Source organism: Passer montanus, unplaced genomic scaffold (genome assembly GCF_014805655.1).
Source record: "Passer montanus isolate IOZ18808 unplaced genomic scaffold, ASM1480565v1 scaffold31, whole genome shotgun sequence".
Lineage (NCBI taxonomy): Eukaryota > Metazoa > Chordata > Aves > Passeriformes > Passeridae > Passer > Passer montanus.
The window spans coordinates 1579971-1606018 of NW_024367819.1; the positions used below are offsets into that span (position 1 = coordinate 1579971).

Genomic DNA, 26048 nt, shown 5'->3' on the forward strand with positions numbered 1-26048 from the left:
CTCTTTTTGAAGTTATTAAAATGCTTATACTTTGATCCTGCTTCAGGATTGCTGGTTAAGACACTGAGTCCATTCAGAATATCATCATTTTAAGACAATTTCACACAAGGGCACATTCCAGTAATTTAATCATTAAGGCCTTTAGAGTACAATTCAATAAATGTTTTCCATTAAATAGTCTTTGTTCTCAACTGACTAATAATTTTCACAAAAAAAGCATTTTATTTCCAAAATGAACTTTTGTAAAGAAAAGACTACTTTCCCATCTTCTATAAAAATCCCAAACAAATCAACAACAGGGTGAAAATAGCTGTTGGTAATGTTGGGTTGCAGAAGAAAGGGGGATAATTTTGCATGTTTTTTTTTTTAAATTCCAAAATATCTGAGTGTTGTGGTCTCACACTACTATCACTGTTAATGGACCAGGACTCTCAAAGAAAATGTACTTTTGCTTCTGAATTGTTTTCCTATGATTTCTGTAATATACAATGACAGCTCAACTGAAGACATCTGAAAGCAAAAACAGAATTAACGTGAAAAAGTTTATGGAAAAGACTGGGACATCAGGCACTTCAGTTGCACTGCTAGATAAAGAGTATGAGATTGATTTTTAAAAAAAAAAATATTGTTTACAAACTTCCACAGAAAACATCAGAGTAATTTTCAGAAAAATACTAATTACAGTAAGGTCCTATATAAGGAAAATTCCCATTAATTCAGGGAAATGATACAGGGAAAAATTAAATACACTCCAAATGTAGAATTCTTTTCTAAATACAGAATTTTATTAACCCCAGCAGGATTCCTATGAACCCACAGTTGTCTAACAAGTATTTTTGTTTTGTGTTTAAAGAATCTGTGGGACGCATCAATAATACTTTACAAATTTCATTTTATTACTTCCTTTCTGCAGAAATAGAAGATCCTCTGAACAATTGGGAGCTAGCAAAGGGGAAGAATGGGATGTATTAATCACAAAGTAACAGAGAATTCAGATTTGCAGACAGTACTTAACAGATAGTACGGGAAGTTAATAACAGATTAAGCTGGAAGAGATTAGGTTGGAAGATTTCTTATTTGGGCTCTTTCCTTGTGTCAGGATGCTGCTGCTAGTTAAAGCTTTCAGAGAAAGCATTTTACTCAGCTTGTCTTTTAAATTAATGTCTAATGTACTGTGTGAGTGAACTAGTATAAGATGAAAAAGACATTAAAAAACTTGACTTAAACTCTCTGAGTAATTTTCATGGTTATTTGTTGGGTTTTTGTTGTGATCACTAGACTGTATTCCTGTTTCCTTAGAGAAAAGAGTTATTGCAACTTACACAAACGCTTTTCTCTGTCCCCTAGGTTTTTCTTACAAAAGGAATATAACATTTGAAAAATTTGTTCTGGTGAATTATTAGAGGAGTGGAGGCTAACAGCGTCTCTGGAAAAGATGAGGACTCACTCCTTTCTGACAGTTTTGCTTTGGAGCTCTGTGTTTTATGTGGTTCATATGACGCCATCCCAAAAAAGGACTAACAAGCACTCACACAGTGAAAGGATAACAGGATTGTCAGAGAATGATGGAAAAACACTGCACCGCACCAAGCGTGGCTGGATGTGGAATCAATTTTTCTTGCTGGAGGAATACACAGGTCCAGATACTCAATACGTGGGCAAGGTAAGCCTTGTGTTTAAAGGATTCTTTAAAGGTGCTGCATCTAACACCCTTGGTACTTTCACTCCTTCTCCACAGCTGTTTTGCTTTTTGTACAGCAGTAGTCCCAATTTCTCTTTATGTCAAAACACACCACAGATCACCTGAGGTTCCATGATTGTTCAAAAGTGTGAGAGAAACAAAGAAGTTCAGTGAAAAAAGAAAGGAAACTGTTCAGACTAAAATGCTCCAATTTCTTATTACACATGCCCATGCAAGTTTTATCACTTTTTCAACTATTAAACATAAATACTAAATAAGAGAATATAAAAGTTATGATTTCAATTATCTACCTTCTGGCTTTTGTCAGAGTGCTGGGCTGTATACGTTCTCAAGTGAAATATACAATTCTATTAACAATAAAATTACTGTCTCTCCATGGTTCCAAGTAGGGGTGTAGTGTTTGACGGAAAAAAAATCTGGGTTTGTGATTTCTGAAATAAACTGAAAATTTTACTTAACATATTAGAGGGCTTTGCATTCTTTGAGATCTATCTACGTCAGATGTCGTCAACAATGGCACCTCTGAATTCCAGTTGTCTCCAGTCCTTCCTTTTCTGATAAGATGACACTCAAAAATTTCTAGATATTTATCCCTCTGGTGTCACACCATCCACAGATCTGATTTATAGTCTAGTATAACCAAGTTATCTTTATCAAGACCTAGAATATCAGGGATCTAGAATATACCTAGAGTGATTTGCAATTATGGAAATGTTTATCTTAATGGCCTAAATTAATAAATGTCCAATTCAGTTCCTGTCATTCATCCACAATGCTGTCACTAGCTCTTATTATCAGGTGACTCTCTCATTTTCAGGTGCATAGCTACTAAACTGATTTGGACATTTGTAGATAAAAACTCCAAAATATTTTTGAACGTTAGCTAATATCTCTGGTTATGGGAGACATTATCATCTGGAAAACATGAAAATCATCTCCCTATATCAAGAAACAAATGTCAAAGTCAGGCCTTGTAACTAAGAACTTGTTTCTTACCTTGTTCATACCAGCACCTGTACAATTCTGTTTTCCATGAAATAAATTCTAACCTGAAGTAGCAGAAATGAGACAAAGGCAAATAATCCAATTGCTAGATCTCTTTATCAGTACGTAAAATAGGAAGGTTTGTTGTAGGCAAAAGGGTCTTCAATAAAGGATATACTAATTACATAGAGATACTTCTAAAAACAACATCTTTGCAAGTATTATTTAATATTGTGTAGACTTGTCAAGAAAATATACAAAAAGGTGCACAATAATTCAAAATCCATAGCTGTAAATCTACCTAGACTGACAGAAATAGACTGATTTTTTAGTAGAAATCAGTCATAGAAGAGAAGCAAAAGTCAAACATTAGAGCTGCTTCCAATTCCAGTCCCACTGAATATAGATGAATTTAACACTCAAATAAATTAAGCTTACATCAAGACCATCACCACCACGCCTGTTTACAAAAGGAATGCTTACATGCTGTATTGTAACAGATCCCAACTTACCCGAGTAAGGTAATATTGCATCTTACTTGTTCCAAACTAACAAAAATTTATTGGACATTATTAACATAGACTTAAGTCCAGGAAGAAAAGCCAGATGGCTCTGAGATGTTTCACTTCTTTTAACTCAAATTACATGTTGATTTTTTTTTTTCACTTCACTGCAAAATATTACAGAAAGACCCCTTAGAGAGGTCATCATCACTTATTCTCTAAACAGGTGGAAATCACCCCAAATATTATCATGTGTTCCAAAGAGGAGCTGCATTGATCTGATGAAGTCTGTTATGGGGGGAAACTCCATGTGTTTTCATTTATTTTATAACAGTTTATACTATGATGAAATTATCCCAGTTTTGTCCTCAGTGGTACAAAACCATGGTAAATACATTTTGAGTTAGCTCAAATTACCATAGGTACATGTGACGTACAGCACCTAGAGGGAGCTGCTACAGCAAGAAGTCAAACAAGGATGTTTTTTGAAGAAAGAAAAAGCACCCTAACAAGTTCATTGAGCAACATTATGCTGAGAAAGGCTTAAATCTCAGGTTTAGTATTCTCTTCTTCAAAGTGATGGCAATTAGCAAACTAGTATGTGTGAAGTAAGAGCACTTTTATTCCAATCCATGGGGACTAGTTCATAGCAAGCATTCTTATCTATCACCTCCTTAATATGGATATGCACAGGCAGATGGGTTTCTGAGGTTGAATAACAAATCTAGTACTAAAATTTAAATAACCTTAATTAAGAAACTTTATCATAAAATAAATGTCTAGGGCATCATAGCCATAATATTAAAAATTATTAATTTTTACAGTTGGGTTGTTGGCAGCCACCCTTCAAGGACAGGGAATACATGCAGAACAATTGCCTTGTAGATGTGCTGGAAGTCAAGGTAAATCCAGACAATTTACAGTATGTCCACCTCACATCTTTCTTTCCTTCTGCGAACTCAGAGGATTCATGTCTCAAATACAGGTGAATGCATAAAATACATTGGTTAAAAAATGCATAGGGAGGTATACATTGCTCTAGAGAGTTTACAAATTAAATATTCAGTCATACACATATGTAAGGTAAGCAGTACCAGAGTTCCATTTAAAAATTAAACAAGAACAAAAAATAAATTCTAAAACATAAAAATATCTTTCCAAATGCCTGTTGCCTAGTGAGATGTATATCTAAATCTGATTATTAATGGGAAGAATTTTCAGAGGATGTAGTGAGAGAAACTATAGAACCTGATACTGCCCACTAAGAATTCACAGAAAAAGTGGATTACAATATAGCATTAATAGTTACATTTATAAAATTAATTTCTTTTTAAAGGAAGAAAAACAATCTGATAGGGGTTTTTTGTGTTATAAAATAAGAAGGTGTTGAGAAAATAAACACCTGACTGTATGTCACATCTGGGAATCTCCTTTTCTTTTGCAAAGGAGGGGCCATAGATCCAGCCTCTCAGCTGCTACTAACTTTAAGCCCCTTGCAGAACCTGAGAAATGAAAGTTAAAACACTGACCTTCTATGAGAAAACTTCACCAAATGTACTTGCTTCCTAACAACCTATCCAGAGAGATAATTAAAATGGATAAGCAGTTCAAGAAGTATTAAAATGCTGATGAGGATGATGTTCATTAACCACAGGAAAAAAACTTGTACAGAAGGCTCTAAGTAAATACCCCTCAAGTTAAAAATAGTTTTATTTCCCAATTGATATATTATTATCAATAAGATAATGATTTTATGTGTCTCCATTTCTAAATGACATAACTGATACCTACTGAACGGACATCACTTGGGCAAAATGTCAAATACCTTTAATTCCACTCCTTATGAAATATTCCTAGAAAAGAATAAATAGATGTGATCACAATCATGAGCCATTTTGGAAAACATGGTCCTTTATGTTTTGAACAGTATATTGAAGTGATTTCAAGAGATGAGATTTTTCCTTCCTTTAAGACACTCAATTACATTTTTTACATGGAAGCTCTTCTCTCCCTCTGTCAAATAAGCACCTTGCTAATAACATCTACTAATCTTGATGGACAGATAAGGGGTGAAGTACCATGCAATATATGTCACAACCATTCATAAGCATTACAACGAAACACCTGCCATATCCCAGAATTTTAAAAAGAAGAAACAAAAAAGAATATAAACATTTTTTTCCACACCACCTGCAACTTTTATTTCTCATAATAAAGGGGGAAATATAAAACAAGAAAATTAATGTCACTGCTCAAAATTATCTGCATGAATAACCTTCTGTTTAACAAGTTTCATAAAAACAAATTAACTATGATCTGCATGTCATAAACAGCATTTAAATTGGATGAAAACTGAAGAAATATTTCTCTTCTATCACCAGTTAATCAAAGAATTTGTTTCATGACATTTGTTTGTGTCTTACCAAGATGTAAAAAGTGAAAAGAAAAATAGTAAAAAGGTAGTTTTTTTTATTGTGTTTTTGGTTTGTGGGGGGGAGGTGTTTGGTTTGGTTTTTGGAAGGGCAGGGTACAACATATATTTAAATTCAGCCATTTCTTTCTTGTAATATACATTTACAAATATTCAGACATCTGCAAGTAAGGTTGTATGCTATAGCAGTCTCTCTTAAAAGAGAGAGACAAAACCAAAATAACTTAATTAAACTTCATAAATAATTATTAACTTAATAACTGTTTAACTTAAAAACAGTAAAAGAGGTATCACTGAATTACCAACCTCTCAGACTTGATTATTTGTTAAAAAAATCACTCAAATACTCCTTTGTACTGAACAGTTTTGAGGATTTTTTCCTTGTTATTTAGTGGAATTTGATAGTATTTTCTTGAAAATATAGACTGTAAATGTATTAATGGCTGAAAATATTATTTCACATTACTTTGTTCTCTGCCTTTGGTACATCTACCAGTCCAGAGTAGGCTGCCTCTTAATATGAAAAGCAGCAGAAAAATTGGAAACCTGAGAGCAGTAAAGCACTTTCTTCATTAGTCTTATCTTCATTCATTCATGTCCTGTGACCATTCTGCTGAGGCCTTGGTCATACTCAGTCTCTGCTCTGAGCAGTTTAGGAAGAAGAAGCTTATAGCCCCTAGGGGTGGCCCAAAAAGCTGGCTCTTGGCAACACTACAGTGCCCAAACCATCAATAACCTTAGTTGTTCCATCCTGAAGCATGATGTTCTCTTCCACAGTAGTTTTTACTAATTACCTAATACTATTTTCTTTGTGTACCAAATTTTTATCTTTATCTTGCATTTTTAGTGAGAGACAGAACTTACTTTTTCACTGTGACCGAAATCAATTTATGCAATTTTTCCATAAGGATTTCTTTATAACATTTGTTTCTTTCCCTCTACAAAGACCTGTAAGGATGAAAGAATATGCAGGTGCACTATCCTTTTAGAGTTTCAAGTGTGCCCTCTACTTTGTTATAGCTACATTCCATTTGTCACCCCTGTAAAATATTTGCTTGAAAATATAGACTCTAAATGTATTAATGGCTGAAAATATTATTTCACATTTATGCATCAGAACAGCAACTATATGTGGCTAGAAACAGAATGGTTCTTGATATTTTTAAACTTAGCACTATGGTAAATTAAAAAAAAAAGAAAACAAAAAGAAAAATACCCCACAGAATCATAAAAAAAATCATACGCTTCTACCATTTAAAGATATAATTCAACTGAGAGAAGATTTCATCATATTCTTAATATATTCCATCTAGTATGTGCTGTATCCCAAAGCCATCTTATAAATCACAACTTTTAAAGAAGGTATAATAAAATATTTTCATTAGAATCTTTGTTCCTAAAGTAAAACCAATAATCTAAATTGAATAAAAGATGAAAAAATTAGTAGGGTGTTGTTCTGTTTTTCCTTTCTCAGACCTCAAATTTTTCCTTGTATTTGAGTAAATACAAGGAAATAATGATGTATCAAAACAGAAAGGGGAAAAAATAAAGACAGTGAATACCAAAGAAATACGAAAATCATTCTGACCAATATTTTAAAAAAATATGAAAGAGAAAACTTCTTTGATTTGTAAATTAATAAATCATCTCCACTTACACTGCATTCCTCAGTTAGGGCGTTTTTCAATAAATATTTGATCTAGTTTCAAGCAGCCATATCCTAGGCAGATGAACTACCAAAATGAAGCTAAAATTGAAACAGACAAACAGAAGGGAAAAAAATTTTAGAAGTGCCACAAGAAGTTCCTGACTTAGATATTTTCATAAATTAATTGCAAACACCAATAGAGAGCCATAACTTTACTTGTTTTAAAATAATTTATTTTCTGGAGGCTTTCAACATAAACCTTATTAAAAAATCTTTGGAAGTAATTTTTTTTTTTTGTCAAAAAATAATAAGAACCAAAGTCCTCAATAAATTTTGCTATTTTAAAAAGAAGGCTGGAGGGCCAAGGAAGAAAATTTTGAAGACAAATGTTACATCTTCCAAATGCAATGCGACTCTGTTTTTCTAGAAAGGACAACAGTAATTTATGACAATCTATGCACATTTTTGATTGAAGTTTCAAAAATAGTGACAGAGATCACTAATAGTGATTAGAGATCTAATCACTTCATGCATAACCCAAGTATAAACTGTTTACATAGGAAATATCTCGAATGTTACATTGCAAGAATGGGCCTAAGCTAGAATTTTGCTGTCAAATTTGAACATCATATTTCATATAAAATAAAGAATTTTTTTTGAAAACAACTGCAATGATCAGAGACTTCAAAGACACGAATAACAAGAGTGAGTTGGCATTGTTTGGTACAGATAGAGCAGCTGTCATGAGATCTGACAGCTTCTGTTTCTTCAGCTACATAAAAGGCTGTTAAAAACCAATCTGAAGTTCTTGTCATGTTCAGGTTGAGAAGTTGGGTTCATATTGTCATAAAGTTGATTTACAGTTATCATCAAGAAAAAGTTTTTGATGGTAAATACAGTCAATACAGTTAAGTGCTAGGCAAAGAAGTCTCAGAGAGACAGGATTATATTGATACCACATGCCAGAAAGGTGACAATGATCCTACCCAGAGGCTGAAGCCTGTGTTTTGCTTTAGGCCCCTGGCTGTTCTGTTCTCAAGAATTTTGTGTATGTTTATCAAGTTCAACTGCTAAATCAGCTAAACTTGCTTTGAGGGGAAAAATTTAAATAAAACAAACAAAAAAACCCTGAACCAAAACAAACCAGGAAATACAAGAAATTAGGAAATCCTCAAAGCTTTCTTTGCAGATTTGCCCTTTCTCATTTCCCTTATTTTTTCCCATTTCCTTGTCTCTTCTTCCTTCTCCTCTTTGGGGACAGACCATCCAGACAACAATGATTTTCAATTTAAAAAGAATAAAACAGGAAGCTAAAAAATATGTACCTTTATAGATACTTAATGGAAAAAGGTGAGTTTTCAATGTAATTTTTGAAAATTTAGCAGCACTAACTGAAAAGTTCACCCATAGCAAAAATGCAGGCATCTAAAAAATTACTGAGCTACTTTTAAAGCTGAAGTCAATTCAAGATAATTCAGCACAGGCAAAACCAGCAATATTTCTCCAATTATTTTCCCTTTTCCCTCTCTCCCTCCATGCTTCTCTCAGGTGTGGAAAAATTCACCCAATGTGAATTATAGGTGAATTATGTTCACCCAATACCCAACCTAGCAGCAAAGGCGTAGAGTCTACTTTATAGTCCACCTCAATGCTTGCTCTTGGCTTAGTCATAGCTACCCTTCCCTGCAGATGTCCTGAGTGCGCTCAGAGCACCAAGGGAGTGGGACCAGACAACAGGAATGGGGGAGGCTCCCCCTGTGGAGTTCACTGGAATTGAGCATGTTGACAAACTAATAAGAAAACAAGGCTTGAAGTAAAAATCACCTGTTTTAAAGATGCGGTGGGCATGGAGAATGGAGTCCTCTTCTGTCTGAAGTGGTGATTTCCAGCTGCCAGCTAAAACATAATTTTCATTTTAATAAAAATGTTTCTTCTGAGCTTAAAAGTCTCTTGTTCTTGTCAAGCTCCATATGTGAAAAGGCCTAAGAAGATCTGGCTTGAAGATCTGTCTGGCTCAGGAACTTGGCACAATAGGTAATTTTTATTCGTAGAATAGCTCTATCTTATTAAAACTTCCTTGGCTAGTATTTCTTAACCTTGCAGCATTAAGCCCAGGAAAAGAAGATTAGACCAGTGGCAATCTGCAGACCTATCATTATTTATTATCAGGCAATCATTTATTGTGCATGAAAAGGTAGGAGGCTGAGGAAAATGTGTTTTGTGAGATATTTTTCATTAGGTTGCTTATTTATTCCCTTGATTACATTATGGGAATGACTCTGGAGAGGGAAAGTGCTTTGACTGTATTATGGTTTACTGGTGCCCTCCAGCCCAGTGATAGAGTGCAAAAGCCATCAGAGCAAAACTGTATGAGACTACCTAAAAAGGTCAGTTTCACAGTATCAAAGGATGGTATTGTGCAATGTCTTGTCTGTCAGGAAGAGGGTTATGAATAGTCATCTTGACAACAAATAGTGAAGCTGTCAACAAGCAACTGCCAAGAACAGCAAGTGTTTTCTTCCTATATGTGCCCGATACATCAAATATTGTGTATTTCAGAAATCATCACACATTTCAGTCTTCTGGAAACTGGAAAAAAAAAAAAATGTTGCTCTAGTACATGTAATTGGCCAATTTAACACTGTGCTGGATATCAATCAAAAGAGGAACCTGTGTACTCTTATCAGTTTTGGAAATACATAACCACGGTCCAATCATTGCTGTATGTATTGCTGCAGCAGCACAAACACATTGGGAAAACTTCTGCTCACTCTTACATCAACCTAGGGTCAAGAAACACTGTTGAAATCCCTCTTTTCTGTTTTTACACAACATAATGTTGTAAAATTAATAAGAAAGCATTACAACCTCCATGAACATTTGAGAAGTCACAAATTCCTCTCTGTCTTCCTTCACACTTCAGGTCGAAGCCACTATAGCAGTTTTGTCAAATTTTGAAAGCAAGGCAATAACAACCAGGGTGATAATATTAATTGAATCATTTAACTGAAAAGAAAGTTTTGTTATATATTCTCCATTTCCATAGGAGGAACCTAAGGAGAAATGGCACCAATTCTCCCTTACTTTAGTTCTAAAGTTCTTGCCAGAATCTCAAAAAGGTCTTTAGAATGGTTGATTCAGATACAAGAAGGAATTTTTATCCCATATCCTGCCATAAAAATAATTGGTAATGCTGGAAATAATTATTAATAAAATGTGGTTAATTTTTGTTTTATATAAATTTTACTTTATTTTTTTCCATCTGTAAATTGTTATTGCCAACATTTCTCTAATGACGCTTTTCCGCAGAACATGTCTGTGTATGAGTTGTTCCCATACAATATTACAAAAAAAGCTCTGGAATAGAATGACAATAGCCATGAAGTATTGAGCTAAATGGTATATCAGGGAACACTATGAAAAGGAGAAAGATACAGAACCAAATATTTATGATCTACCTACTTGGGGAACTGTGTTTGAATGCTTGAATTTGTGATATAATCTATTGCTTTAAAGTTTCCTAAAGCATAACAATGACCAAGACAGATACTAAATGGGATATTGTTATACTTCTACTCAAGCATTTATAAAATTTATCTAACTAACTTAAAATTTGTATTTGTCTTAAAATTTGTATCTGTAACCACCTGTAGCCATTTTTGGCCTTTGAACTTCTAGCTGTTACTACATATTTCTGATTAAGAGCTGAATTCAACTAAATTTCCAAATATTGAGAATAATTTTAGTTCTGATAAAAAAGTACTGGTTTACAACTTCTAGGCAGTCAAAGTGGAATAATACACTAATATATCACACCAATAAAATTTTGCAAGTACTGATGTAACCTTTTGAAATGGTGTTCTTCTGATAGTTCAGTCTTACAGGCATTGTGGAAGTAAACATATTTTTCTTTTTAATAAGCATTTCTGATGAATGAACCCTGTCAAATACCAGGAGGTAACAGAGCATTAAATGTTTATATACAACAGGTAGCTGACTGATAAGAACAAATTAAGAAATGAAAAACAAAATATTAAAAGTATTTGCTTTCCCCCTCTACCATTACATTGTTTGTATTTAAAAGGGTGACATTAAAATCCCTGTAAAACAATTAAAAAACAAAAAGAGGGAAAAAAGACTGTATGTTCTGTGCAAAACAAGTGACTAAAAGAAATAAACATTTGCCTTTAATTTTAAACTTATATTAATTAGATATAAACAATTGGTGTGGACAATAAAAAGAATTTAAAAAGAAATTTGGAATGGAAGCAAATATTTCTGTATCCATCATTGCTGAAGCAAATGGAAGGAAGGTTGTTGCAAGAAAGCAAAATAAACCACTAAAGTGTGTTGGTTTTTTGATTTTTTTTTTAAACTTTAAATTTCCCAGAACGTTAATCTCCATAAAGGCTACTAATTATGAAACGGAAGTGGTCACAGTTTGATTACTGCACACTCCATATGAAAAATTTAGAATCACATACAGAAAGCCATGAAGTGAAGGGAAAAATATGAGTCTGTAGAAGAAGAAATTCTTTAGTGCCTCAAAAATATGGAGGGAAACAGGAATCACCCATTCTGTTTTCATCTTATTATAGATAGTGCAATTAATTTTCTTTGTACTTCAGGTGGCTAAATCTGGTCTAACTTCACATTTTGTAAAAGATAAAGAAGCAACATGCCCTCTCCTCCCCATAATTTAAAGTCCTTTTATTGTCCTAAAAATTATGAAAATATATATATGTGTGTGTGTATATCCATGTAAATCACTGGATTATCTTCAGGATAAAGAAAGGTTTTACATTGATCTCTTTGATGTGAATAAAAGAGAAAAGGATAAGTCAAATGTTAAAATCATGAGTCTAGGATTTATAATTTCCACATCCATAAGAATAATCCAATTAAATTTATCAAAGTATTTTACATTAAATGAGCATCACCTATGGTGAGATAGGCACTGACAAAACGTCTCTTCTGAGGAGAAAATTTCAACAAAGTTGCTGAAACAGTGATTTCAGGTGACAGAACAAGTCAATGACAACTGTTTGATGCACAACAGAATACCTACTACAGAATAGATAGGGACAAGTTCACAGAATGGCAAGGCTTATTATTTGGAGAAGTCAAGACAGAAAGGAGAGCGCTCAATAGGAGTGAAAACAATTTGAAAAAAAAAAAAAACAAAAACACTTCTGTTCCCTTATTTTAAAAATAACCAAATCTCAAGTTCTATCTTAAAACCTATTTTCAAATTTTTAACAAGATCATGGTCAACGTCTGAATACAGCTGAGGTTGTAGGATAATTAGCAAAACAACCAGTTTTACTGTGTTTGCTGTGTCCTTCTCCAAAGCACAGAGAATTTTCTTAGACAAAAATGGATTTCAGAAAAGAATGGAGATAGTCATCATTGAATTCTCCAGTTCTCTCCCCTCCATTTTTTTTCATAAAGTTATTAGGAAATTAACATCAATGCAATCAGAATTTTATCTCCCTTAACCACCTGCAAATGCTTTGACTACTTTTGTTGTTGAACAAATAATATAACTATTCCCTTATTTTTTTAAGTAATATTTGTATTAAAAACCTTTTTTTTAAAATCCCATCTAAATAATTCCTGCACTGTCTAATTTCTCCTTCTTAATCTCACTTCATCTGACCAGTTTGCAGATTCAGCTATTAAATTAAACATGAAGAAACACTGTTGGTGTGCAGGGCTTTATGTTTGGTTTGGGCCTTACACTTCGATTTCTCTAGGCACTACTTCTCTTTCATGGAGTTTTCATCTGAAGCCCCAGGGAGCCTTGTCCTGGCTCCCTTCTAAGCCAAAAGCTTCATGTTTAATCAGACAGGTACAATCAGCCTGTGCTTTACACAGAACCCGAAGTCCATCTCAGGCACCCTCCAAATGCAGTTACACTCACCAGTTTCTGTTGAGCCATGGAAGTCATTGAGTGTTGATAACTATTCCAGATACTACCTTGCCTTTGCCCTCATTACAGTTATGACTGAAATTTTAAAACAAGATTTAAAAGTTAGTACTTACTAAATTTAGTTAAGTATAGTAAAGTATAAAGTATATAAAGTATAGTACTTACTATACAATAGTAGATAATGCAAATTTCAATAAATGCAAAATTGGTGACAAATAAGAAAAAGAAAAAAATAGACTAAACATTTTTTTTCCTAATTACTGGTTTTCAGAACACTCTTCTTGAACAAATATCTTCCCCTAGGAAGCTACCTTATCATAACACAGATTCAAGGCTTGGTTCTTATTATGCCCTGTCCTGATTAAAACCTTTTTCTTTGATATACCTACCTTTGAGTATCTGCTTCCCAGATTTTTCCAGGGGTTGGGCATATGTATGTCTTGGAGCAGACATGGGTTGGGGGAATTGTACTCACACTGATGAAGGTATGACATGGATAACTCTACAGAATATTTTCACTGACTACTATTGAGCTGGTATGACAATTTACATTTTCAACACAGCATAACAAAGAAACAGTATAATACTTAATATTAATTTCACTTTGTGCTTTTATTTTTCTTTCTTTTTTTTTTTTTTGGCCAACATTGTAAATAAATAAGCAGTAACAAAGGACCTTAGTGATAATTTCAACAATGATCTTGCCTTTTTTCCAGTACTGTTCCTTTGAAAATTTGGTTTTAGATAAACATTTAAGATATTTAATGTGCCGCCACATAACAATGGAATTCTGAAATTAGTATTGAGGAATGAATTAATTTCTTCTTGTGAGGTGTGTGCAGTGTCCACAAAACATTTTGTTTACCAGTTTGCAAAGCAGGATCTTAAGAAAAATAGATCATTTTAGAATTAATCTATGTGGTAGAGGTCATTCTGAATCAACAAGCATGAAACTCAGCATAATCGCTTCTCAGGTTTGAAATGCAGTAATGCAAAAACAAGTATGTTTTAAGGAGAGTAAATAATATATTTTAATATTGCTGGAAACCACATATCCAGCAGCTTCAAAAAAATTCAATCAGCAGGTCTATCATCTGGTTTTGTTTGCCTGGTGCTGAAATCCTGGAAGTCTGTTTACATATTTAAGGCCAAAAAAGACTCTGATCATATTGGCTTATATCTCCATATCCTTACATCTCAATATCCATTATACTGTATGACTTCCTAAAACCCACAGAGTCTTGATCAGTGCATAACTGTCAATAAGTATACATGTCTATCTATCTATCTATCTATCTATCTATCTATCTATCTATCTATCATCTATCTATTTATATATATGCACATGACATTATGATCAGAAGTGACAAAATACTCAAATATTCTAGTTATTGATATATTCTTGAGGTTGTTATGGATGACCCATTCCTGGAAACACTTAAACACTCAGTATATTCAGTCAATACAGTCATTGTTCAAAGTTAGGGGAATGGATAACCATACAAATTAAAGAACATCAGATTCATAAAAGAAAATAGAATGGAACAAATCACAAAACCAAATACAGGTCTATTATAATCTAAAAGTTCTAAATTTTGGGGCCTGAGAGGTCGGGACACTAAGATAATCAAAAAGTACACTGGTCAGAATGACTGCTCTCCTAAACCAGCACCTCCTGTTGCCTCTGAGATAAAGTACTTGGCTAAAAAACTGCTGGTCTCCCCTATTACAGCATTTCTTACAAGCTTATTAGTATAGAGCTGAGCTCAGAGCAATTACTTCTGCAGAGGGTAGGGGATAATCTATCCATATGACAAACTCATGTTCCTTCTAGGCCAGAGCTTTTATTCGTGCTCATCATTGTGAACATCTTTTGGAACCAAAGGACATTTTGAGTGCCTCTAAAACAGCAGCAAAAGTCATGCACACAGACAGATTTCACTGTGGAGATTCTGGAGAAAGAAAACTCCATGAGAAAGATATCCTCTGCTATTGTGAAGCATTGAAAATAGTGATGGATTTAACACCTTTTCCAAGAATTGATTAAAGTGGCAGTGTTTGGTGTTACGATGTCATAATTTCTGACCTATAGACACAATTGATGACTGGAGTCACTTCCCGTAAATCTGTATCTTATATTATGGAGCAGACAAATGTGTATGGCAAACCATAAACAATAGCAAAAAAAAGTTGGCTCTTTTCATCAGGCTGAAAACCTATTACTCAGTTGTTGATTTGGAGATTAGAGAGAAAAAATTTTAAGTGCTCTGAAATCCAGTTCTTTGTACAGAAGTAAGGATGCAAACCACTATTGCACGTTTGACTACAATTTATCATAAAGGGCACAGGAGACGAGAAGGTTAGAAAGGTAAGGAGGTGCATGAGGATACCGCTCTGGTTTCCAGGACTCCTTCCTACGTATGCAGAATATATATATGAAATTTCCCCATGTTGTATTTTTATAATTCGAACCAAAAGACTACTAAGAATTCTGCTGAACTCTTACTGAATGGAAACAAGATTTACTGTTAAGTATTTAGTAAAAATCAGAACCTGCAGCTGATGTCAGTGGTGTTTTTTGCAATATCATTCTCTAGAGAATTGCTAACAATTGACAGCTGAACACAAGAACCAGATGCTGGAAAGCAGAAGATAAGGAAAGTAAATGTCATTTGCCTTGTTTAATATACAGTCACTCAGGTTACCATCACACACAGAGTCTGGTTGTTTAATTAAGAAGTTTGTGCTGATGTCACAAATTCAAGTCAGGTATATACATTGCCATTTAGCACATACATAAAACTTTTGATTAAACACACATAAATAGGAAATTAAAGCAATGCATGTAATGCTACTTCAATCCACACTGAAGAACTACTGCAGCTATTAAGATGTCTTTAGAGTTTTTAATTACTTAAAATGCTAATGAAAGAGAATATTGGCTGAGCTGCTGTTGATGCTGTATCCTAACTGCTGTGGATCTCACACAGGTCTGAAATTATACAGTAGGGGCACTACTTAGTATCCTGCCTGTCACTAGCACTCAATATATTGTGTGTGAGATTTTAGGTTTGACTGAGATGATACCAGCTCTTATTTCAAGCACACCACTTTCATTTTTTTTTATTAGAATTAATTTTTTTTTCAGGTAATATTTATCCTCTTTCACAAATACTATCTTCTTTCACACTTCTGTATACACAACCTTCTTTAATTGGAACAAGCTAAGAACAATAATTACAGTCAAATTTTCAGGCTCAAATCAATTTGTGTTTTAATATATACTGGTATAACTTGGAAAACTCAATTTCTTTCTGTTTCACAGTTTCAGAATAAATAGCATCGTATAATTACCATATATGAATAGAAATTGATGTAAATAGACACATGGCTTTGTAGAAGAAACATACACACATTTTCCTTTACTTAATATGTTTCTTCCCTCAGGCCAGGAGCTTTAGCTAAAAACTGTGATTAAAAGATGTTTGAAGAATCCTACAAATAGAGAAAAATTCTTTATTTTTCTCTAGTTTTAAAAGGGTCACTTTGGACACACCTGAATAGCTTATGCTTCCATGTCCCTTCCCATTGCCTGCTATAATACTCAGTGTTTTAAAATTTAAACAGGTATAAGGATATTTCAAAGACTCATACTAAATATGGCAGTTAATTACATTTTTCAGGTTGGTAGTTCATGCCATGACAGTCTATTATTCTTTCTCTACACATTTCGCAGAGCCAGGAGGTGTGGCTGCATTACAACCAAACCCCAACACTTTCTAGCTATAGAGCTATTGATATAATGCTTCAAGTTTATGAAACATCTGAACACTTCCTCACCCCATTACAATATTTCTGACTTTAAAACTCTGCACCTGTTCACCCACCCATATGCATCTGTATTCTAACTTAGCTGTGCCATGCAATCCTGATTCATCAACATACCCTTTAAGAGGGTGTTCACTTGTGTTCTGGTAGTAGTTTCACCAGCTTGGTCTTCATCTCCCTAAAATACGCAGATATATAAATTTAATGCCAGCAAAGAGTTTGTTTGCCCACAACAACCCCCCAATGTATTTTCTTCACTTTAAAGGTAAGGAAAGAAAATTGTTCACTCCTACTAGAAAGTATTTTCAGGCAAACAGACCACAGGACATCAGGATTCTTCTGCAGGAGACAACTGTGTGGGTGGAGACAGTGGAGGTAAGAAATCTGTAGTAATAGACCTTTTTCTTAACCAAGGTACAGAGGCACACTGTAAACCTTCTAATTTGTAAGCATTAGCAGAGTGCCCATCACAACATAAACATGGGTTTGCCCTCTCCAAATTTGTCTTTGTCTTTAATTTCCCCTCTCCCCTCTCCACAAAGGAGATTATACTTATTTTCTGAATTTAGGCTACCAAATAAGTGTTTTCACTGTATTTATTCATAACCATTCATAACTAGTAATAAGTAGCTCTTACTGCTTTTTTTTTTCTCCTTTTCTTCTGCAACAATAGCTGTATAGAAGTAAACTGCAAATAAAATGAAATCTAAATGAAGTCTGGCAATTTCTTGCTTCTCAATGCAGTAAATGCATTCATATCACTATATAATTTGTTAACTGTGTCCATTGATTCTCTCCTCTTCATTGATTATATGTCTGCCTAACTTGAAAAGAGTTATTGTCTATTACAAACAGTTAAGAATGAGATTGGCTGCAGTTTACAGGAAATTTAGCAAATGAAAACTGAATTAATAAGAAACATGGACCTTTAAGGAACTCTTTTCTAAAGTAATATTCTTTTTTTTTTACTCTATATTTTGTTTGACAGTTTATACCCAATTCCTGAACTTAACAATTTGAGATACATTTTCATCTCAAAGAATACTGATATCGTCTACTGTGTGTAACAGCACTTTTGAGAGAAGTCATGAATTAGCCTCAGACATACTAAGAATACCTAGTCAAATAAAATACTGCCTAAAACCAAGAAGTTATGTGCCATAAACACCTTTTTGATAAATATTGAGTACTAAATAGGGATGAAGTGTAAACTAGTGGAGCAAGGTACTTGATTTAAGGAAAATAGAATTATGCTACAGAACTCTGAGATAATCTCTGATTGCTTACTCATTTTTTAATTGAAAAATAGAGTAACAGTGATCCACATAAAATTATGTCAAAATTTTGAGAATACCAAGATTTCAATTATCACATCACGTAAAAATACAGTTCATAAAACTGGATAGACAAGCTAATTTGAGAAGCACATTTTATCTAGGTAAAAAAAAAAGAAAGAAAAAAAAAAGATTGTGAGACTATTTATAAGTATACCCATATTTATAAGACATACATGGTTAAAAAAATAAGTGGTTGTCATTCCCCTAATTATCACTAATATCTTTGTGTCTGATGACCCACAGGACAATTTGCGTTGAGAATTTTTTAGCCAGTCACAGAGAAGACCAGAGAGAGAGAAATGTGTGTAAAGGAATATTCAAAAATACAGATTCTCAGCACTGTATCTGGGTTATATCTTCATTCCAACACGTTTCAAATTAATTAATGGGGATGGCATTTGTTATCAGCAGTCAATATGTACTATACATACATATTAAGGATCTGATGTATTATCTGTTTTTGTTTAGGATGTTTGAGGGTGGTTTGTTTGGATTTTTCTTTGTAGGTTTGATTTGGTGGGGGGGTGTTGGGCATGGGGTTTTTCCATTTATCAAAGTGTTTCATGTTTCTGACTGGCAAGATGATTAATTTGTGATATGAGAAAGGAAATGTTTGAAAAGTTTGTGTGCCACCCATGTGAAGTTTTTGCTTTCTAACCTACCCAAATCCAATTAGTGAAAGGTCATGTAGAATAGATAACAGGAATGATGCTTTGCTTTCTGTGAATGGTAGGCATTCCCAGACCTGCTGAGTCTGTAAAAGGTAGAGGGAAATGACAGCAGTCAAGGATTACTTCAGATCACATGTGTTAATATTTTAATGAATTAATACACATTAATTTTATGTATTAATATATATTAATATATTGATCATATGTATTAATATTATTTTTCCAGCTTGAACATCTGAGTCTCTTTCACACACCAAAACAGTTTATTAATGAAAAAAATTCCACAAACTATTTTCTATGTAAATTTATTTACTGTAATTGGAAACAGGAATTATAAAATTTTTTGGTTCTTTTTTCTTGGCTTTAGTCAATAAAAAGTCAATAAAATCATTATTATAACGCATCACATTTTTGCATGTGATTTACTGCAGGCAATTTTCTGTAGACTTTACGTAGAGAAATTAACATTTGAAAAGCTGGAATTGTATTTTATATTAGAAATTCAAAATATTTAAATGGTTCATAGAAGATTACTATTCATCAAGAAACAGAATAGATTAGTCAAAATTACCTTGCAATGTCTCTTTACAAATATATATCTCAGTATACTAATTTTGCATAAATCTTCACAATATGATTTGAAGTTACTCTGTCTCAGAAGCTGAAAGCATATTTTGTATTTATATAATTCTAAACAGTAAGAAGATGGGTTGATTGCTCTGTTTTACACAACTAGTATTTTATTTTTATAGGATGCCAGATAATATTTTACTTTATTTATTCTTATATATGAAAATGGTCTCTTTTCTTTTCCACAAGCTATGAACTTGCAAAATTGCTTCACAGATAAATAGAGATTCCTGTAATGTGAGGAGCAAAACAAAACATACATAGGAATTAGAAACTGTCACATTTAGGATAAGCGATAGCTTGCACACATACTTTTAGTACTTCCTAATAGTAAATTGTCAATAGGTGGTAGAACTCTTCATTGCTAGGAAGTCACATTCTAGTCACAGTTTTTGGTAGAAATTTGAGACAAAAAACTTGGTAGAAACTTAAGATAAGTAGTAAGCTTAAAATACCTATCAAAGTTTGAGTTACCTGACATTTTTGTAGATAGTTTGAACAGACAGATAAAATAAACAAGCCTAATCTCTGGAGGCTGTGTATATTGTTAGAAAGATGGGTAAAGGAGTGGTAATGGACAGATATGATTTTTTGTCAGAACCACTTGTTAGCATATAAAAGATCACTGCTCCCACTACTTGCTTATTGTCGTCCCTTTCAGAAGGTTGTAGACCCTGGTTGATGACCAGCAGAATTGCTCATACGAGCAGTCAAAATGAGGTCAGCAAACTCATAATATTTATATTTACAGCCTGCTGTTCATCTGCACCTTTTAGTGTATAGAACCTCTTTTTAGCAGACACAATACTTAATAATTTTCACAGGTATTTATTACAGATAGACACTGAACACAGTAGGCACTAAAACTTACTATGAGATGACCTACCTTGGATGGTTGTCACATCCAGTCTTATGTCTTGAAGACCAAAACAGTAATCAGATAGTATTTGGTGACTAGCGTTATAATACAGTGTTAAAAGAGAGGAAAAATTAAAGTGAATAATTTGGAAAAAATCTATTGCAATCATTCTTTATACAGGTAGAATAAAAAATATGTTCAATGGTTCAGCTATGAAACATGGAGGTAAACCAGTGTTTACCTGACAGGAATACAGAAACAAGGCAAGATGTAGCAAAAATAAACATATTGTTCTAGTGATTCTCTAGAGTAATACCATTATTGATACTGAGCAAGATTTTCTCAGGTTGTTGATATACTATACTTTTGTATTCAGAGAAGTAGAAAACATGCCAAGTAGAAAACATGTCCATGCTTGAAAAGCACTCAAGTCACCAACCTGGGGCCAGATGTGACTGTAGGGATTTTTATAGGGAAAATTTACTGCAGAAGCTCATAAAAATGAACTACAGGGCCATGTAAATGAAATAAGAGGAATGTACTCCTGAAGAAGTGCATTACATGAGAATTTCTAGTGCATGGGTCAGCTTCAATGTCTTTTTTTGATTTTGGTTTTACATACTTTTCCATAATAGTGCTGTATGGCAAATTAACCAGTGCTTGTAAGTTCACAGGGAGAGAGTTTTGAACTCTTACAAAGAGGTTGAGTAGGAAAAGGATTGTTAAAGCCCTCTCTATGCTTTGAACATTTACCTCCTAGTGTTCTTGAAAATTATTTCTTCTCTGTGGAGAGGACTAGAAAGAAGGAAGCAATCAACAGAGGTAAGATGTTCCTTAGAAAAATAAAATAAGAAAACAATACAACTAGAAACAAAAGTTACTTAAATCATAGGTGATTTGGGGAAGTTCAGAATCTCTAATGCTGAAAACTAATTTCTTCTGTTTTGTTTCAAGGTATCCTATTGCCTTATCAGCAACTAGAAAATATAAGGCAAGAGTTATTTTACAAATAGAAATTTGGGAGTTTTACAGTCCATGTCATTTTCTAAAAGGAGAATTCTGGTAGTTTCTGGTCATATTGTTCAAAGAAATATAATTTTTTGTTATAAATGTGTTATTTTAAATAGTATTTCAACATCCTCTACATCATCCTCTGTCCTTATGGGTTTGTTTGCAGCTATTTTTTGTGTATGACTGAGACTAAAATTTTCAATTTTTCCAACAGACTGACAGAAGATAACCACTACTGACCCCAATTATAGTAAAGATTGTACAGACTTATTCATATATGCTGAATTATTTGATCTGTAATAACAATACATATATTTATAAAATTCTTCTTTTCTACTTCTCTGAAGCTACACACTGACCAAGATAAAGGAGATGGAAATTTAAAATACATATTAACGGGAGATGGGGCTGGCAGTCTGTTCATTATAGATGAAAATACAGGAGATATTCATGCTGCAAAGAAATTGGACAGAGAAGAAAAGTCCCTGTACGTGCTACGTGCCAAGGCTATAGACAGAAAAACTGGAAGACAAGTGGAGCCAGAGTCTGAATTTATCATTAAAATCCACGATATCAATGACAATGAACCAAAATTCACCAAGGACATGTACACCGCCAGTATTCCGGAGATGTCTGGAGTCGGTAGGTAAAAACTTCTTATGTAAAATACAAAAAGATTTGAGCTGATTGGGAACTCATAAGTAATTTATTATTTGAGGCACTTGCCACTAGCTGCTCTGAATATTCATGGAACAATTTCTGTTGCCAGCAATGTACCATAAATGGTTTCTGCTTTTATTCATTTGTTTCATCTTTATCCACTTTTTAATCCTTTTTCCATGCTATAAACTACTCTTTAGTCTTTCAAGCCCACCAGAACCATCAAGAAATGGATGGCTGTCTCATCAGCTACTACATAGTTTTGTCACAGATGACATTATCACTTGCACAAAGAGTATCATCTTTGTATTTTAAGGTCTAATTTACTAAAACTTTTTGTACCTTTAGACAGAAACATCTTTAAATGTGTAAGTATATAAATCATTTAATACATCAAAATGATGAAAAAATGGGTTTTTTCTTCTTTTTGTTATCAGTATTGATAGTTCTTGTTGGCAGGCTCTTTGTTTGTTTGCTTGTTTGATCTAATATGGGATTTTTATGTTATATATTGTAATATATTTAGAATGTTATATTTGCCTTTATGGGTAAAAACTTATACCTATTTATAACTGCTGAAATGATAAGTAAAAATATGGAGTTACAGTAGATGTGACAAATACAGCACAACAGGAAAATAATTCTCTGAGTTTTGTTCAAATATATAAAGTGATATATAATATTCACCAGCACACATTCATCAGAAGTTATCATGATTATCCAAGTGCTCCACTTTTTTTACAGCAGAGACAAATTCTGTCATAAGATAAGTAAACATAAAATCCCTAGGCTGTGGGAAACAACTAACAGGAAAACCCTCAAGAGTTATTTACTTTTCATGACTTACTGTAATAGTTTGCAAAATCAGCCATGGATGATGACATTGTTAAGAGATACAATAAAATACACATAAAATAATCTTGTGATTAATATGCATCTTCACAAAATAATTTCCAGAAGTTAATATCTCTAAGAGAAGGAAAAGTATAACAGAATTAGAATTTATTTTAAAAACATGAGTATAAATACTATTTTTACTTAATTTATAAAATAAGATATTTTATAATGATAAAATAATATTTTGTAAGCGTGAGAAAGGAACAAATACACTACCATGTGTGATGTGAGTAGCCCAAGCATGCTTCTTTTAAAGATATATGGAAAATAAGGTAATCCTTTTCATTGAAAATTTGCTTTGCTGATAATCACTGAAAGAAAAGTGTTGGCAGATCACCTGTCACATTTAATTTGAAATATATTTGTAAGGAAGGAACTCTATGGGAATAGATAGGAAAAAAAATGATGTTCATGTTTAACATTATCACTTAGTCCAACTTTATTAGAGTCAATGGAGAGGCATGAATAAAAGAGAAGTGAATATGAACAAGTGCTTTGGCACTGCCTGAGAAATACTAAATCTGTGAAATGTTTATATTTGATGAGGAGGATAACAGCATAAGTACCATAATGTACTTTAAGCTGGGGGAGTGTCCATAAAAGACACAAAAAAGGTGAGTTTTACTTTGAAGAAGAGCTTGTGTATTTTTCCTTAAGAAAAAGTATATAACCAGAAAAAAATGTCCTTTGGCTTCTAATATGAAGACAAAAGTAAGGATCTGAGTTAGTCTTTCCCCTGTTTAGTTGACATTTAATTGGCATTTAGGAATATAAAAAACTAAAAAAACCCATTGGAATGGGAATTTTTAGCATTTGAATTTGAATGAATAAAAGTAGTTTTTACTTTTTTTTTTTTTTTTAATGAAATAGAACAAGAAGCCAAATCCAGACCAGTCTATTCTAGAAACAGATATTCTATATTTCTGAATTACAGTCATAATAATGCTAATTTAAGAGTGAGGATGTATATACCGATATAAATAAGATTATGTACATATATACATTTCTACTTGGAGTCCGTTTTGTACAATTTTTTTGTTAAAAAAAACAACTTAAATAGAAGCCCCAAAGTTGAAGCTGTTAAAGCAGTAAGCCCAAACATTTTAACCACTTCTCTCATATAAAATTTAAAATGCAATTTGTGGTTGGAGTATTGTGTAAAACAAGTCACAGAACCACAGTATCATAGACTGTCCTGAACTGGGAGAGAATCTCAAGCGTCATTGAAGTCCAACTCCTGGCCCTGGGCAGGACACCCCAAGAACACCTTGTGCTGAAAAGCATTGTCCAAATGCTTCCTGAACTCTGTGAACCTGGTGCTGTGGCCACTTCCTTGGGGAGCCTGTTCCAGTGCCCAGCCACCCTCTAGGTGAAGAACCTTTTTCTAATATCAAACCAAAACCTCCCTTGACACAACTTCAGGCCATAGCCTCAGGTCCTGCCCCTGGTAACTACAGAGAAGAGATCAGCGTCTGCCCCTCCTCTTCCTCTCACAAGGAAGTTGTAACAGCAATGAGGTCTTCCCTCAGTCTCCTCTTGTCTAGGCTGAGCAGAACAAGTGGGTTCAGCCATTCCTCATTCAGCTTTCCCTCAAGGCCCTTCTCCATCTTTTTTTGCCCTCAATTTGATGCTCTCTAACAGAAACCAATTTCTTTTCCCTTCCCTTCCCTTCCCTTCCCTTTCCCAGCTGGTGATGCTGTGCCTCATGCACCACCCACCCCGACATGGTTGGCTCTTCTGGCTGCCGTGTCATGAAGTAAGAACAAAAACAAAAAAATATTATTTGAGAAATACATATTAGGGCTATTGCTGCTGTGAAAGTAATACATCTCAAAAAATGTGAGAACAAATAATGTGAATATGAAGAAAGAAAGAAAGAAAGAAAGAAAGAAAGAAAGAAAGAAAGAAGGAAAGAAAGAAAGAAAGAAAGAAAGAAATCACAAAATAGCATTTCAAAAAACCAGCAGATTCCAGAATTAAAAATTAAGTGCCTTTTAATTGTATATTTTCCTCTAAAACACTTGGATGGAAATAAGAATAATATAATAAAATCAAGAAGAGAGTAAAGAGAGAAGCGGAAGAGGGCAATCAATTTTATTAAGACTACTAAAATAAAAAAGTTAAAGTATTCCTGTACTACCTACATAAACAGTTGAGTTTATGAGGGATATTTTTGACTGTATATAGAGATTCTTCCATACCTAATCAATGAAGCTTTTTGACTGGAAATCACTATATGGTTACACTATACACACTATAAAAAATAGATACACTCATGAAAAGCAGGTCAAAAATCTACAGGAAAATCCCAGTTTCTTTCAATTTTTCATCTCTTTCCAATTTTCTCTATTGTGTCTCAAACCACTTGTTTTTTTTATTAATCATTATATTTATTATGTTTGCCAAGTGCAACAAATATGACAGCAGATATTTATGAAAGCCCAGGAAAATATCACTAAGATTAAGAAATTGAAGAGGGATCATCACTAACAATGTTTCCAGCTGTGTGTCTATCTGTTATTCAAATTACAATCATACTATGTACTTCTCAGTGTGTTACTGACTCTTTCTTGGAATAACTATGTCTAGAGCACACAAGGGAAAATGGTAAGTCAACACCTCTGACAGAATGTGTGATTTTCAGTACCAATAAGCAAACTGCCGTCATGTTTAACTAGTTTGATAGTAAGAAGAGTGAAAGAATAATGTGGATTTTTCAGCACAACCTATTCAAGCCCTGGGGAAATGTGAATGCTTATTTGTACACTTGGTTGTGCAGCCATCAAGTTATATATAAATTAGCTCTGCTGTGCCTAAATAGGATCCAATCCAACAGTGTTATGGGTAGACCTAAAATGCTGTGTAGCAAAGTTAGTACTGGGAGTAACCAAAACCACTGAAGTGAGCTGACTGCAGAGTCATTTCAGATAAATTTTATGGAAATGATCATGTTAA

At 33.5% G+C, this 26048-nt stretch overlaps 1 protein-coding gene across 2 annotated transcripts in view; it reads left to right on the forward strand.

The window, feature by feature from the left end:
- Positions 1–26048, forward strand: part of CDH9 (cadherin 9) — a 97055-nt gene that overhangs the window by 28529 nt on the left and 42478 nt on the right. For both annotated transcript variants that reach the window (XM_039714803.1, XM_039714802.1), the window contains exons 2-3: positions 1348–1663; positions 21884–22178. In XM_039714803.1, coding sequence (XP_039570737.1) covers positions 1436–1663; positions 21884–22178 — 523 coding nt within the window. In that variant the 5' untranslated portion in view covers positions 1348–1435. The remainder of the gene's footprint in view (positions 1–1347; positions 1664–21883; positions 22179–26048) is intronic.